The following is a 13,615-nucleotide window of genomic DNA, read 5'->3' as shown; positions in this document are numbered from 1 at the left end:
TTCATATATGCACTCGCTATCGCTCGTGCATTATATGTCGTGAACTGGTCGAAATCTCGTGGTATACCATCGCTGGTGTGCTTTATTGGTTAAATATTAGATACTTCAGTTTTACACCTATATGTATGTCGCTCTACATGTAGCTTGGGGTAGGAGCCCTGTACATAGTGTGTTAATAAAGTATCAATTTTGCCATTTCAATCAGCTAATCAGCATTAGTACTATATATTATAGCCCAAACATGGGACTATGTGCCCGAGGGCGGGTGACCATTTGCCCGACGTATAAAGGAGGGCAAATGGTCTCCTGCCCCGAGGGTACATAGTCCCATGTTTGGGCTATAATGTTTTTATTACATGCCTCTCTTACACAGTTTTCACTCAAACTATTTAGATTTATTGGCAAATGATAATCCAATACTTTATTTCCATCTTAGATGAAAATCCGTTAACAATGGAACGATTTTCATCATCGAATGGCGCAATGATATATTTAAACTACTGTTATGCGGTTTATCATTTTTTTTTCTGCAAAATTTTCCAAAACCGGATTTCCTGTGCAAAACATGAAATTTCGACATATTTGACATAAAAACGTTGTCAAGTTGAAAATAGTTCCGGTTCACTTTCAGTCCAATGATGACTATGCGGCCTGCGACGTCATCGACGAGTTACCATTGAATCCTATGGAGCGCGGGACGTTCGATATACGAGGCATGTAATAAATTAATGATGGGACTGTGATGTCATAGGCAATTTGTACAATCACTTGAACGTGTATAAGAATCAAATTACTACTATATACAGGTCTTGTACATAGCCAGTCACTATCAAAGGGGGCTACCCTTAGACTCCAATCAAAACTAAAACACCTACATGCATCTAGTTGAGCCCCTCCTTTTAGTTTTTTGAGTATGTATATATTCATTTGTTTATTTATTTATTTTTTTATTTATTTTTTATTGATTAATCTTTATCTGTATCTAGGTAACTTGTTTACAATATTGGTTTGGAGATGCTGTGCATATTTTATAAGAGTCAATGATCAAGGGCTGTAGAATGTCCAATGTAATTTTTTTTTCTTCAAAATAACTCAGGAAAAATTTCTTCATTTGTTAAACCCCATTTGCCAGTGCATAAACCTTTTATTCCAAAAAATCTAACAACATATTTACATAATGAGTGCAATTTCAAAAGAAGACAAAAGACAGAAATGCCTCATAATCTTCTTAACATCTCAGTTAATCCTAATCCCGGGCCTTTTTGAGCTGGGTTTAATTTTATAAGCGCCTCGGGACAGACATTCAGACTCTCAAACTTTTACAATTCTTTTCTGATCTACTGCTTGTGGGGGTTCATTTTAAAGCTCTTGGAGTAAGAAAAACTTTCAAGTTTTTTGAAATTCAAATTTTATTTTTCTCCATAGAGTTAACACAGGGATGGCAGCCATTTTGAATTTTAAATATCGATAAATCTTGAGTTATTTGTTTTTCTAGTACCAAAATTTGCATGGTGATCCTCGATTTTTATTCTTGGTTTTGAAAGTGAATGGTTGAAAGATTCCATAAAGAAAGTTTGAGCAAAAGTTTAAGTCTTTCACTTTCGAGCCGCATACTACCCTATTACCAGGTACATGTAGAAGGGGGATTTAACATAACGATCAGATATTCAGAATTTAAAGTTTACGAGTACCTTATCTAAGTTCTATTCAGTTTTGAAAGTTAACTACACACATACTACAGACTGGTAAAAGTAATTAAGATTTTGTGAACTTTCTTATTTTCTTGATGTGTACCTGCACACGCTATTGTAGCAATTTACAATACCTTCATTTCAAGCAATTATTTGGTGAATTATGTGACTTTGAAATTTGACCAATGGACTACTACTATTCTTTACAAATATAAATAACTTCTTCAGAATATAGGTCTGACAAACTTAGCAAAACTTCCGACAGAGTTTATGAATACTGAAAATTAAACTTAATTGTTCTTGTGCATTGGATCATAGAGTTGCCAAATGGACAGATACGAGACATAAAAAGCTGGTAGTAACTGAAGTTTTTATACCAGGTCACTATTCCACTCAATGCTGGATTTTTTTAATAAATAGACTCATTTATATGCAAAGTGTATAAATTGAGTGTACAATTAACTTAAAATGAGCAATTATTGTAGGTCCTGGAGAATATTCATTGGCCAAAAAGAATTATATTGACACTCAACTAAGCATTAGGATAATAAACAAACATTGACACTTTTCCAATGATTGCACAGTTCTTTTTTGTATTGACAGTCAGTCGTCAAATGGCCTTTTCCTGATTTACATTTTTACTTGTTTCATATATTCACTCACAGTGACACATTGGAAATGTCTACTTTCATGACTGGAAATGTCTACTTTCATTAAAGAAAAAAAATTTCCTTTCACAAAAAGGAAAACAATTATGTATATTTCTATAGAGACCACTGGAAAGCATAATTTACTTGAGTAAAAGTACAAAGTAATGTTTATTTCAACTTTTGCAAATTCCCAGACCGAACAATTCATAAATATTCATGACGCTATGAATGTATGAATACTTCAAATGTCAAATGAAATGAAACATTAGGAACCCATTGATAAGATTATCTTAACATTGTTTTATATTATCAATTAAATTTACTGTCTTGTTGAGAGTAAGTGTACTGTATAGTAACCAAAAGTTCTTCCAAGGCTTCCATGGTTGTTGATATCACAGTCAGGAGAAAATAATTTGAAATTGACATTCTGAATAAATTGATAAAGCTGTAAGTTTTACTGATTCAGTGAATGCGAAGCAACAGAAAACCAAACTCTTTCATGATAATACTAACATATTAATGTTCACTTCATGAAAATGTAATTGTGAACAGTGTTCAATCGATACTACATTTTGTCCTGAAGCAAAAATTTCCTTTCAGATTTCTTGTAACAATTCCCTGATCAAAGAACACTGCAACAGCTTCGAGTTTTTCTTCTTAACTGTTTGAGAGCTGTAATTTTTCCCCACCAAAATTATAGTAACATTTTACCAAATTTTAGAATTTTTCTGTAATTTTTTGACAATTTTGGACCAAATGAAGATTGCATTTTATTGTCTTCAGATTTTTATCAAAATTTTAGCAAAATTTAGCAAAAAGTTGACCAGTGTATAATTTTGATATAGGCAAAAAATATCGACTTTGGCGCTCAAAGGGTTAATGTCAGTTTCTTGGCTGAGTTAAATTTAAATTACATGAACTTGAGGTGTAAGGAAGAGTAATATACAAGATCTGACATGTTGCAAGAAGCAACTTATATTAGAGCTCCTTCCACGTCCCTGGTCCTTCATTTCTTTTCTCAGCAGTATAAACATCGAGAAATGTTGATAACGCTGTTTACATTCTTAACTGTCCACTTTTTCTCAATTATCAGACTAGAAATGTACAAATTCATCAATCCTTTAGCCCGAGGGAGATTAATTAAATAAAGTAGACGACTGAGGACATGTGAGAGGATGTCTATAAGGTCACTGATACATAATTGTGATAGATGAAATCCACCCTGAGGAATCTGTCAATGACGCAGAGGGTTTGGTATACACAGTCTGTTATACAAAAAAGACAAGAAGCTCTTGCACACATTACTGAAAAATTGTGTTTCTATTAACTCAGCTTACCAACGTTGCCTTTTACTTGCATACTTCTTCTTTATAAATGACAAACTTTCAAAATTTGTTTTAGTTACATACAAGTTGTGTTACTGATGGTAAAGTCGACAATATGTCATTTCTACAATAATATTATTGATATATTTTTCACAAGGAAGATGCCACAGATACAATTACATTTATTACACAGGAAAATCTTGTAAAAATGACTTTTATGAACATGATGAAACTTCAAGATGATGATTTTCTAAAGTGTTTTTCATTTCAGTCAGTCAAACACAACCGAAAGTCACCACTGCATCATTGAGAGACCATCTCATGTGTCACAAAAAAGCAGAACACATTTGATACAAATGATTATACTTACCTAGAACAAGGTCAGAATAAATATGACTTTTTAATCAGCTGAAAATATCTGCTGATGTCAATGTCTCCGTTGACCTCAATCAAGAATCAGAAATTACCCTGCAGATTGATACTACTGTATGTTACAAATTACTCTGTGTTTCATCAGGTTGTAAGGGCAACGGTGTAATGAAATTTGATTGGTTTGGAGTGAAAATACAAATTGTTTGATTTCTTACTCCTTCCGAAAGTCAGCATTGAGTTTTTCAGACTGCAGGCAATGCTGACCTGATTGACAATGAATGACTTTACTTTGAATTCAGTATGCCACTTTGTCTTATTGATCAAAGTGGTTCATAGTATATTCCTTTACACATATTTATGTATGGCACTTGCACAAACATAAAGAATCCACAAACAGTGAAGATAAAGTAAATAAAAATATCTGTGTTGTCTGTTTCGCTATAAGTATCATAGACATATCCATTTACAATGACCAAGTCATTGCTAGCTGTGATCACATATTACACTAAGTCTAGATTATTTCAAAATATGAATTCTCTTATGATGCTTTATGGTCAGTTTTATGATGTATCAAAGTATTATAGGATTTTTAGTTTCTGTTCCTTTTCCTTCGCTATGACCTGTGTGTCTCTGATTTGGTCACAGATTTGAAAATAAACTTCAAATAGTTTGTGTCTGTATTGCTTTTTTTGATTGGTTGATCAATCAGTTTCTAATCAAATTACAATATGTACATCAGAAAAGAAGGCCCTGAGAGGGTATAAAAAACAACACTTAGTGTTAGAATCAATATTCTCTGTTCCAGTATATGAACAACAAAAAGTGTTGTACATGGAAACATTGGTAGGAATTGAATAAAGTATACAGCTGATTTCAATATTGATACAGCATATCACACATGTAGTACCGATAGCACTCTGATTTGGAGCAGAAATTCGTATTGATTACTGAATGATATCAAAAGGCTTCAAGCAAAATGGAATGGTGTGAAAAATAAGGAATTCAAAGCAATAGCAATAATAACAATAATGTAATGATGAATAATATACAGGGAACCAAAAGAAACCAGGGCATAGTGAAATGAAATGGCAGCTCAGAGTCTGTACTATGTGTAATGTAATATTATTTGGAAAACGTGTAGAAATGTAGCTTGTATCTTCAACACAACACAGAAAAAATATTATATTTTTGTAATGTTCTGAGAAACTTTTCATACCTGTGAATTCAGAATTGTATTGACTGATTTAGTCTGAAATAAAGTGAAATAGTAAAAAAAAAGAGCCAAGTATGTTGACCAAAGCTTTTAGATTGAAAAGAAAAGTTTGAGAAATTCGCACATCACTTGAAAAATGTGACACTCTGAAATTCATATTGGATGGGGCTGCAATTCTTTGATTTTTTTTTAGGGTTGATTTCATACATTTTGTGTATGTCTACGAATTTCATATGGCAACAATGTAGGTACAATAAAAATGCAAAATAGTGACCTCATTGTGTGATCTATGATTTTGTTTCAATCATACATTGACATATTTGTAATGTTATGCATTTGTTTTGACAGACTTATTCCATACTAGATGACTACACAGTTAGCTGGGGACAGAAGCTTGGTACAGGAATCAACGGTCCTGTCCGACCGTGCACCAAACGCTCAACAGGTGAGCGCTACGCCCTGAAAGTTCTCCTGGATAAGCCCAAGGCACAGACCGAAGTCAATCTACACGTCAGATCCAGCGGCCATCCAAACATCGTAACTGTCTATGATGTTTATGCAAATGATGTACAGTTTCCCGGGGAGGATCATCCGCGGCCACGGCTCCTGATGGTGATGGAGTTAATGGACGGTGGGGAGCTTTTTGACAGAATTAGTCAGAGGAGGGGATTTACAGAAAAACAAGTTGTGCAATATGTACGACAGGTGGGTGATTTTCAACGCTGATATTGTTATCCTCACATAACATCTGTTACTGTACTCACAGTGTTTATCAGTGAATCTTTCATATTTCAAAATTTCAATAATTATCTGTCGGAATCCATCAAGCTTACAAATAATTGGTAAAAGATGATACTGAATAATATATACTCAAGCAAGAAAAGACCTTCAAAAGATTATAAATTAGGGAGTTACTGTAGGTGCAGGCATATGTCATTACAAGGCAACATTATCAGAATAACCTTCAACTTTCTTGATGGGTGGTGTTGTGAAGATGGCCATTGACTGATTTATGACCACTTGTTTGAAGCAAATCACACAAATGGCTGTGCCATTGAATAGAGCTATAAAGAATCAGTTACTGTCTGTTGTTTTTGTAATGAAACAAGTCAATCCAACTAGGCTTCACAATTTTCAAGAGAATTTTCAAGGTCAGTTTATTCATACTTAAAAGTGTGACATTTTGACTTGTATCCTGATATAAGTATACTGTCATACTGCTGTTCTGGAGGTTTATTTGACAAATCTTGCCCCTCACTGCACCTATGAGATTTGTTATAAGGTACATGTTTGTTGCACATGAAATTGACATGTGACCCTTTAGGATCTACGGTATTTCTCAAGATGATCAGAGTAAATAATTCCATCCAAAAGGATACACATATCATTTCATATCAAACGGGCAATATTTTGTAGTTTGTAGAAGATTTATCATCTTTGACTTTTCTTCCTGCTATATTTTTGTCACCAGATTTCGCAAGCCATTCAACGATGCCATGGTCTTAACATAGCACACCGAGATCTCAAACCAGAAAACTTACTTCTCAAGGACAACTCAGAGGTAATTAAGCTATTGTGTCAGGAAGAATGGTTGCAAGAGTGGATATTGTTTATACAATGTGCATTCTATTGGCAAATTAATCCTTATTATCATTTGTTTGTAGAATAATGCTGACTCTTCAACACTATTATTGCATGATGTATTTTATGTAAATGAAGCAGTGACATGTTTACTCCATGTTGCCATGACTACATGTCAGTCTAATGAAGTAGCCTATGAGAGACAACAAGTTAATATAGGTTACCGAATGAATATGGTTGATCCCATTATGTAATGATGGAAAAGCATTGAAAACAATATCATACATCCCTGAAGTTGACTTTGCAAATTTGCCTGCATGAGGAAAATGGTAGAACTGCCTTGATAATTATGTTTCACTTACTTCAGACCCATACACCTCTCCTTTGATCTCAACAAACCAAAAATTGGAAAGTTACTTCACTTCACACGTATATTTGGAAGGTAACTGTAAAATTTCTCCTGACTGCCAAAAATTTACCCACTCTTGGCAGGCAGTTATTTCCCAGTCTGTTGTATGAATATCTTACCTCTGTATGGCAAACAGCAGAACATTGACCAACTTTTGATGCTAGAAGGTTACATAATGAGTCAAAACGTGTTGTCAAGATTTTCACATTGTGCAAATCAAATCTGTAAAAAGTTGTTAGAGGCAGCTTATTTAGTGTGCCACTATATGAGTAAGAAAGTTGAGATGGTTTCAGCAAAAAATAGGCCTATAACATAAAGCTATCTTGTCATTCTTTGCAGGATTCACCAGTGAAACTGACGGATTTTGGCTTTGCCAAGGTTGACGAAGGAGATCTGGTGACGCCACACTACACTCCATACTACGTATCACCCCAGGTACTAGAAGCACAGAGACAACAGCGAAGAGAACAGCGTGGGATCATATCAGCACAGTATACCTATGATAAGGTAGATACTAAGATTTTAATGTAAACATGCAGGACTGTTTTGAAATCTGTGTATGGGTTGTCAAATCCTGTATTCCCAGTTTTCTACAAATCATGATATTTTAATGAAATGTGGCATTACATGTATGTACATTGAAAAACTTAAAAAACAGGTCTATTGCATGCAAAAGTCACATGTAGATATAGATAGGAAAAAAATCAGTTTAAGCCTTGATTTCCTGATGTCTATCTTTTCTGGATGGAAAAATGTGATATGAAATTTCAGCAAGCCATTTCATCAGTATTCCCATGTTTTGGAATACAGGGTTGTCTCTACTTGAGCAGCAAGCCAGATAATGCATTGATGAGTTGATATCAGAAACTTAAATCAGTTGTTGTTGAGTAGCAGGTCAATAGCGGTCACTCCATTTTCTCCCGGGTATTTCTGTGACTTCTCCTAGCGGTCAATTACGCTTCCTTCTCACGCATTCTCCTTCCAAGGAATTCATTTCTTGTCTCAGAGTGAGGGGAAGACCTAAGAGTTCCACCAACAGACAGATGAGGAAATTGAGAATAGGTCATGTCGTAATGTCACTTGCATGACTTCCATTTGGTTTTTTGTTACTGTATAATGTAATATGATGTAACATAGGCCGTCATTGAAACAGTTTTCTGATTTGAATCGTGATCATAGAATACAATATAGCTTTTGCCAAAAGAAAGACTTATAAACTTGATGTTAAACTGGCGTTAGGAAATTTGACATTGTGTTATGAAAGAAATGATTCTTTTTTCTTGAAAGTGAGTAATAGAGGCAATTCAGGATGGAATTCGCTGATTATGTTGGCTGTTGCAGAGTTACAATCTTACTGGTAAATTCTTACCAACAAAAACACCAGGATGTGAGGTCATGTTTGGGTCATTAAATGGCTAAAGAGCCATTTTGACGTAGAATAAAGATGCTTTATTATTGCAGTGGCAAGAAAACAGTTGAGACTGGCTAGACGGCTTTATACCATAGGTTACAGGCAAGCAAAGGAGGACATTGTGTGTACAAAATACAAACGTAAAGTTGGTAGTCTTGTAGGGTTTTGTTGTCAAATTCTGGGAGTGAATGTGCATGAATTACCTTTATTATTCCTCAGTTGACTTCAGTTTAATGTAGTGTGCACCTTGAAACTGAAAGACTTCAACTTTTGCACAAACTTTCATTAAGGAATCTTTCAGCAATTCTCTTAGCAAGTCAAGAATACAAATCAAGGGTCACCTGCAATGCTCTGAAATGTACTTACAATGTTAAAGTCTCAAAAGTCCTGTCTTTATCATAAAAATAATACTATAGGCATAGTGAACATATTAAATTTTGCTGCTGGATATTGTGCCTGGGAAAAATGTATACAAGTGTACTTACTGTCATCTTCAATTTTGATTGTCCTTTTGATGTGAAAGTGAGAACTTTGGAGTGAGAAAGTGAAAATTTGTAGGGTTGTTATGCTGTCTCACCAATACACTTTACATATTATCCATTCAGTATCATACATGTATACACAAATAATATGCAGTTTATAATAGGAAACTGTAATCTGTATTGAATGTATATTCACTTTTCCATTGAATGTTGTGTGTCTGAACATATGCAAATAACATGCTATCATGGAATTGAACCTTGTATTAAAGTATACAACCTTATGAATATGTGAAGTGTGTGTGTGCCTGAAAATGACATATTCAAAATGAAATTCTAATTTTTCTCTTGCACAAAGTGTAATTTTAAAGGAAATCGTGATATTGATACCAGATGCACCATACATCAAGCTTGTCAAATGACATTTATTTTCATCATTCATTTTCATTTGCTATTTTGTCTTTGTGTATTCATTTATTTCTGTCAGGAACTCACCAACTTTAATGTACAACTCTTGTTTATTTCAATTGCAGAGCTGTGATATGTGGTCTCTGGGTGTTGTCATGTACATCATGTTTTGCGGATACCCACCATTTTATTCTGAAACACCGTCCAAGACGATAACAAAAGACATGAAACGACGGATCATGGCCGGTGAATATGAATTTCCATCTGACGAGTGGAATGTTGTTTCCGGCCAAGCAAAAGACGTCATCAAACAGTGAGTTTGAAACAAAAATTTGATGTTCAATTATCAGTACGTAATTTAAAATCTTCTAAAGGGCTGATTCCAAGTGATGTTACAGTTCCGTTACTGATATGCAAAAATAAATATTTGTCTTAAATTTTTCCACAAGACTGTCACAAATTACACATGCGAGAATTTCAAAATGATAGTTTGTTACCAGCAGTATTATGATGGAAGCAATAAACTTCGCATCTCAAGAGATCAGACCATTAGCCACAGTATTTAACACAGAATTATTTATCTGAAAATTTTGTTTGCAGCAGCCAATGTCACACACTAATCAGTACAACTGCAATTCAAATTGTGTATTATGATGGCAATACTTTTTTCTTAAATTGCAGTAGAATACCAGCATAAGCTATTTTGAGGAAATTTCTGAGTTTAATACCGGTACACACTTGTCTGTAAAACAGACAAGAAATGTACATGTCTAACATTTGATACTGTTTTTTATGTCTTTTCTTGAAGACTGTTATGTGTGGAGGCCCAGGACAGAATGAGAATTGATGAACTTCTAGTGCACCCATGGTTACAGCTATCCACTCCACTCCCAAATATGGCATTACATTCCCCATCTATACTCATGGACAAGGTCAGTTCAAGGGCATCCAAAATATTGATAAAGTTGATTCGTGGTGATGTCAGTGTGCCATCATTAATATGCAAAAATAAATATTTGTCCGAAAATTTTTACAAGGCGTTAAAATTACTCTCACAGGAATCATGAAAACGGTACTTTAATACCACTGATATTTTGGATGAAACTGTATAATGAATTATATGCCAAACTCAAGCTATAGTAATAACACTGTGTACTGAGACAAAATTGGAGTAATACTGTTTTTTATGTCTTTTCTTGAAGACTGTTAATGTTTTTGTAGCAGCAAAAAGTCATGCATGCATTGCTAAATTAAGTAACAAACCTATGATCATGATCGGCACCATTCAAAACATATGTATTATGTAAAATTATGATTAGAGATTCTCTGTAAACACTTTTTAACACAAAGGTTCATACGCTCGTCATTTGTTGTCTTAATTTGCACTTTGCCAGTGAATGTTATTTTTGAGCTCCCAAATCTCCCAAATCATTTTCACTTTGCTTCTCATTGTTGAAATTTATTTAACTTAATTTTTTCAATAATTGTGGATTTTTGAGCTTTTCACAAATAAAAAAATTCATCATGTTGAAGTGTCACATAAGTTAATAGTCATGATGTATTTTAAATGCTTTGCATTCAGTTCTCAAATTGTAACGAAAGGGCCATTAATGCTAACAGTTGATGATTTTTTCACTGTTTTTTTCACGTCAACCATAATTTCTGTTCTATTCCAGCTCAAAGCATGTTGATATACAAAGTATTCAGCTTGTCAACTCAGTCTGTACTTGTGTAAACTACATTGTTATTGGTGACCAGTGAATTCTGGTCTAGACTAGAATTCAAATGTAAACAATAACAGTGCATTTCACACAAACAGACGCTATGTTGACAAGCTAAAGAGTGAGTGTTTCAACATTCTTTTTGGAGTAGAAGAAGAACTTGCAATTGACATACAAAATAAAAATAATGAAGAAATCGTCAAAAGTTTGCATTACTGGCCCTTTTAAGGACGCTCTGTTTGGTTTTTGACAGAATTCACTTGAGGAAGCCAAAGAGGCTCATTCCAGACAGCTGACTGCCATGAGACTGCCGGAACCAAAATTGACGTTGAAACCTCTGGCGATAGTAGATAATCCAATTATGAGGAAAAGACGGAATCAAAGGTAAGAAAGTATGGAATGTTATCTGTGTATATTTGTTGTGTATGTGATTTTATGCGTGTGCAAATGAGGACATGTGTGCGTGATGTAAAGCCCTGTGATAAGAAAAAACGGAAAGATTGAGAGAAAAAAAAGAGAAATTTCCAGACTCAGATAGTCATTGGAGCGTTAAAGTTTGAGTAGGTTCATATCTCTGTCTATCGTACTTCTGTCAGTAAATTAAACAGTGGCTGGCAGCTACAAAGAAAAGTACAGACTCTTTGCCTTTCCTGGTTGACAAGACTTTGCAGATTAAAGGACTTGCAATCTGACCTCCTTTGTAAGTCATTTTGATAGTAAAGTAATCAAGGAATGAAAACCAATTACAGTTCAATTTGCTAATGGCTTCCACTTCTGCAGCTGTCAAACAAAAAGGAAGACTGTTTTTATGTTTTCAGAAAGCTAGCTGCTATCAAAAATACATTCGTCATTCGCTTTGCAGGAGTCACAGAGATATGATGAAGGAAATGATATTTCTATTTTTGTAGTTCACGTCATGTAGTATGTCAAAGTCAATACTTTACATGCTATTAAAACCTTCCCATTTCAGGATCTTGAAAAACCTAAATTGCTTCATTCAAATTATCCACAATCTCATATATATTGATGCTTTAGGAGAAGAACAATGACAATTTCAATTCTGTTTTTTTTCGCAGAAATGTTTCTTTGGACAACCGACAATTACTTGAACCTCCAGAGAAGAGAAGAGTGAAGGATGACATTGGTATAACTCGGCTCAGGGATGTTATTGCTCACTGTATACTGCCACCAAGAGGTCAGACAATCGTTGCTTTTCTTTTTACTCATCGACACATGCACACAGAATGAGTTAATGTTAGTGTATTGCCAGAGATATGTATTCCCTTAACAAGCATGACCTTGAATACAGAAGTGATATTCTGTAAATATTCTGTGACTTTTAATAGTGTTTGGTTTGATTTTTAAAATCATTGCCCAAATTGGTCCTTGCAAAACAGATTTTTGACTCGATATTTATTATGCAATATGTGAGGCACATGTGAGGTATATGCAATTTAATTAATAATCATTGGAGTACTAGATACACTTTATTAGGGAAAATGCTAAGACTAAGCCCAGTATAATTGTGGCAAACATTTATGAATTGACTTTTCTGTTTTTAGCTCCCATATGTGCATATGTATATATGCAAATGGGAGGTATTCGTATAAGGTGGGAAAATGTTGTCTGTATGTATGTATGTATGTATGTATGTACGTATGTATGTATGTATGTATGTATGTCCGTCCACATCAAAAACTCCTAAACCGTAGCACCTACTGTCTTAGTATTTGGTGTACAGGTGCACCTAGGGGTGGAGATGTGAATTTGTTCAAATGAACATGTCAGTGCCAAAAATATGCAAATGAGGGGGAAAAAAGGAAAAATCCTGCAAATGGCTAAAACTCAGTAAGCATCGGTCAGATTTGCTTGAAACTTGGTATGAAGATTTCTTTAGGTATTCTAAATTATGTGTGCAAAAATTGGGATGAAATTTGCATGTTTGTATTTTTAAGGTATTTTTTCCGTTTTTAGTCAAAAAATCTTGTTCTCTGAAATCGCTCGTCTGATTGCTATGAAACTTAATATTCATGTTCCTCAGGATGGCATTAGTCATGCTTGTACAAATTGTTTGATATTGTCATATTTGTAATTTTGGGGCAATTTTCCCAATTTTGATAAAAAAATATTTTATCCAAAACCTACTGATTTGATAGCTTTGATATTTGGTATACAGATATCTAAGATTAATTTCAATATAATGTATTGAAGGTATGTTGAAACTGGCAATTTTTTTTATTTTTGGGGCAATTTTTGCCTTTTTTGGTCAAAAAATTTTTCTCCTAAAACTTCTGATCTGGTAGCTTTGATATCTAGTGTACAGGTTCCTAGGGTTTATGTTAATTAGATATATTT

At 34.2% G+C, this 13,615-nt stretch overlaps 1 protein-coding gene across 1 annotated transcript in view; it reads left to right on the top strand.

Annotated features, from left to right (window-relative positions):
* The window catches only part of LOC139145231 (MAP kinase-activated protein kinase 5-like), a 39,624-nt gene that overhangs the window by 1,359 nt on the left and 24,650 nt on the right, over positions 1 to 13,615 (top strand). The window contains exons 2-8 of the mRNA XM_070716256.1: positions 5,600 to 5,956; positions 6,723 to 6,812; positions 7,581 to 7,748; positions 9,665 to 9,852; positions 10,348 to 10,471; positions 11,514 to 11,644; positions 12,337 to 12,455. Coding sequence (XP_070572357.1) covers positions 5,600 to 5,956; positions 6,723 to 6,812; positions 7,581 to 7,748; positions 9,665 to 9,852; positions 10,348 to 10,471; positions 11,514 to 11,644; positions 12,337 to 12,455 — 1,177 coding nt within the window. The remainder of the gene's footprint in view (positions 1 to 5,599; positions 5,957 to 6,722; positions 6,813 to 7,580; positions 7,749 to 9,664; positions 9,853 to 10,347; positions 10,472 to 11,513; positions 11,645 to 12,336; positions 12,456 to 13,615) is intronic.

This window comes from Ptychodera flava, chromosome 12 (assembly GCF_041260155.1).
Source record: "Ptychodera flava strain L36383 chromosome 12, AS_Pfla_20210202, whole genome shotgun sequence".
Classification (NCBI taxonomy): Eukaryota; Metazoa; Hemichordata; class Enteropneusta; family Ptychoderidae; genus Ptychodera; species Ptychodera flava.
This window is presented reverse-complemented; position numbering and strand designations above follow the sequence as displayed.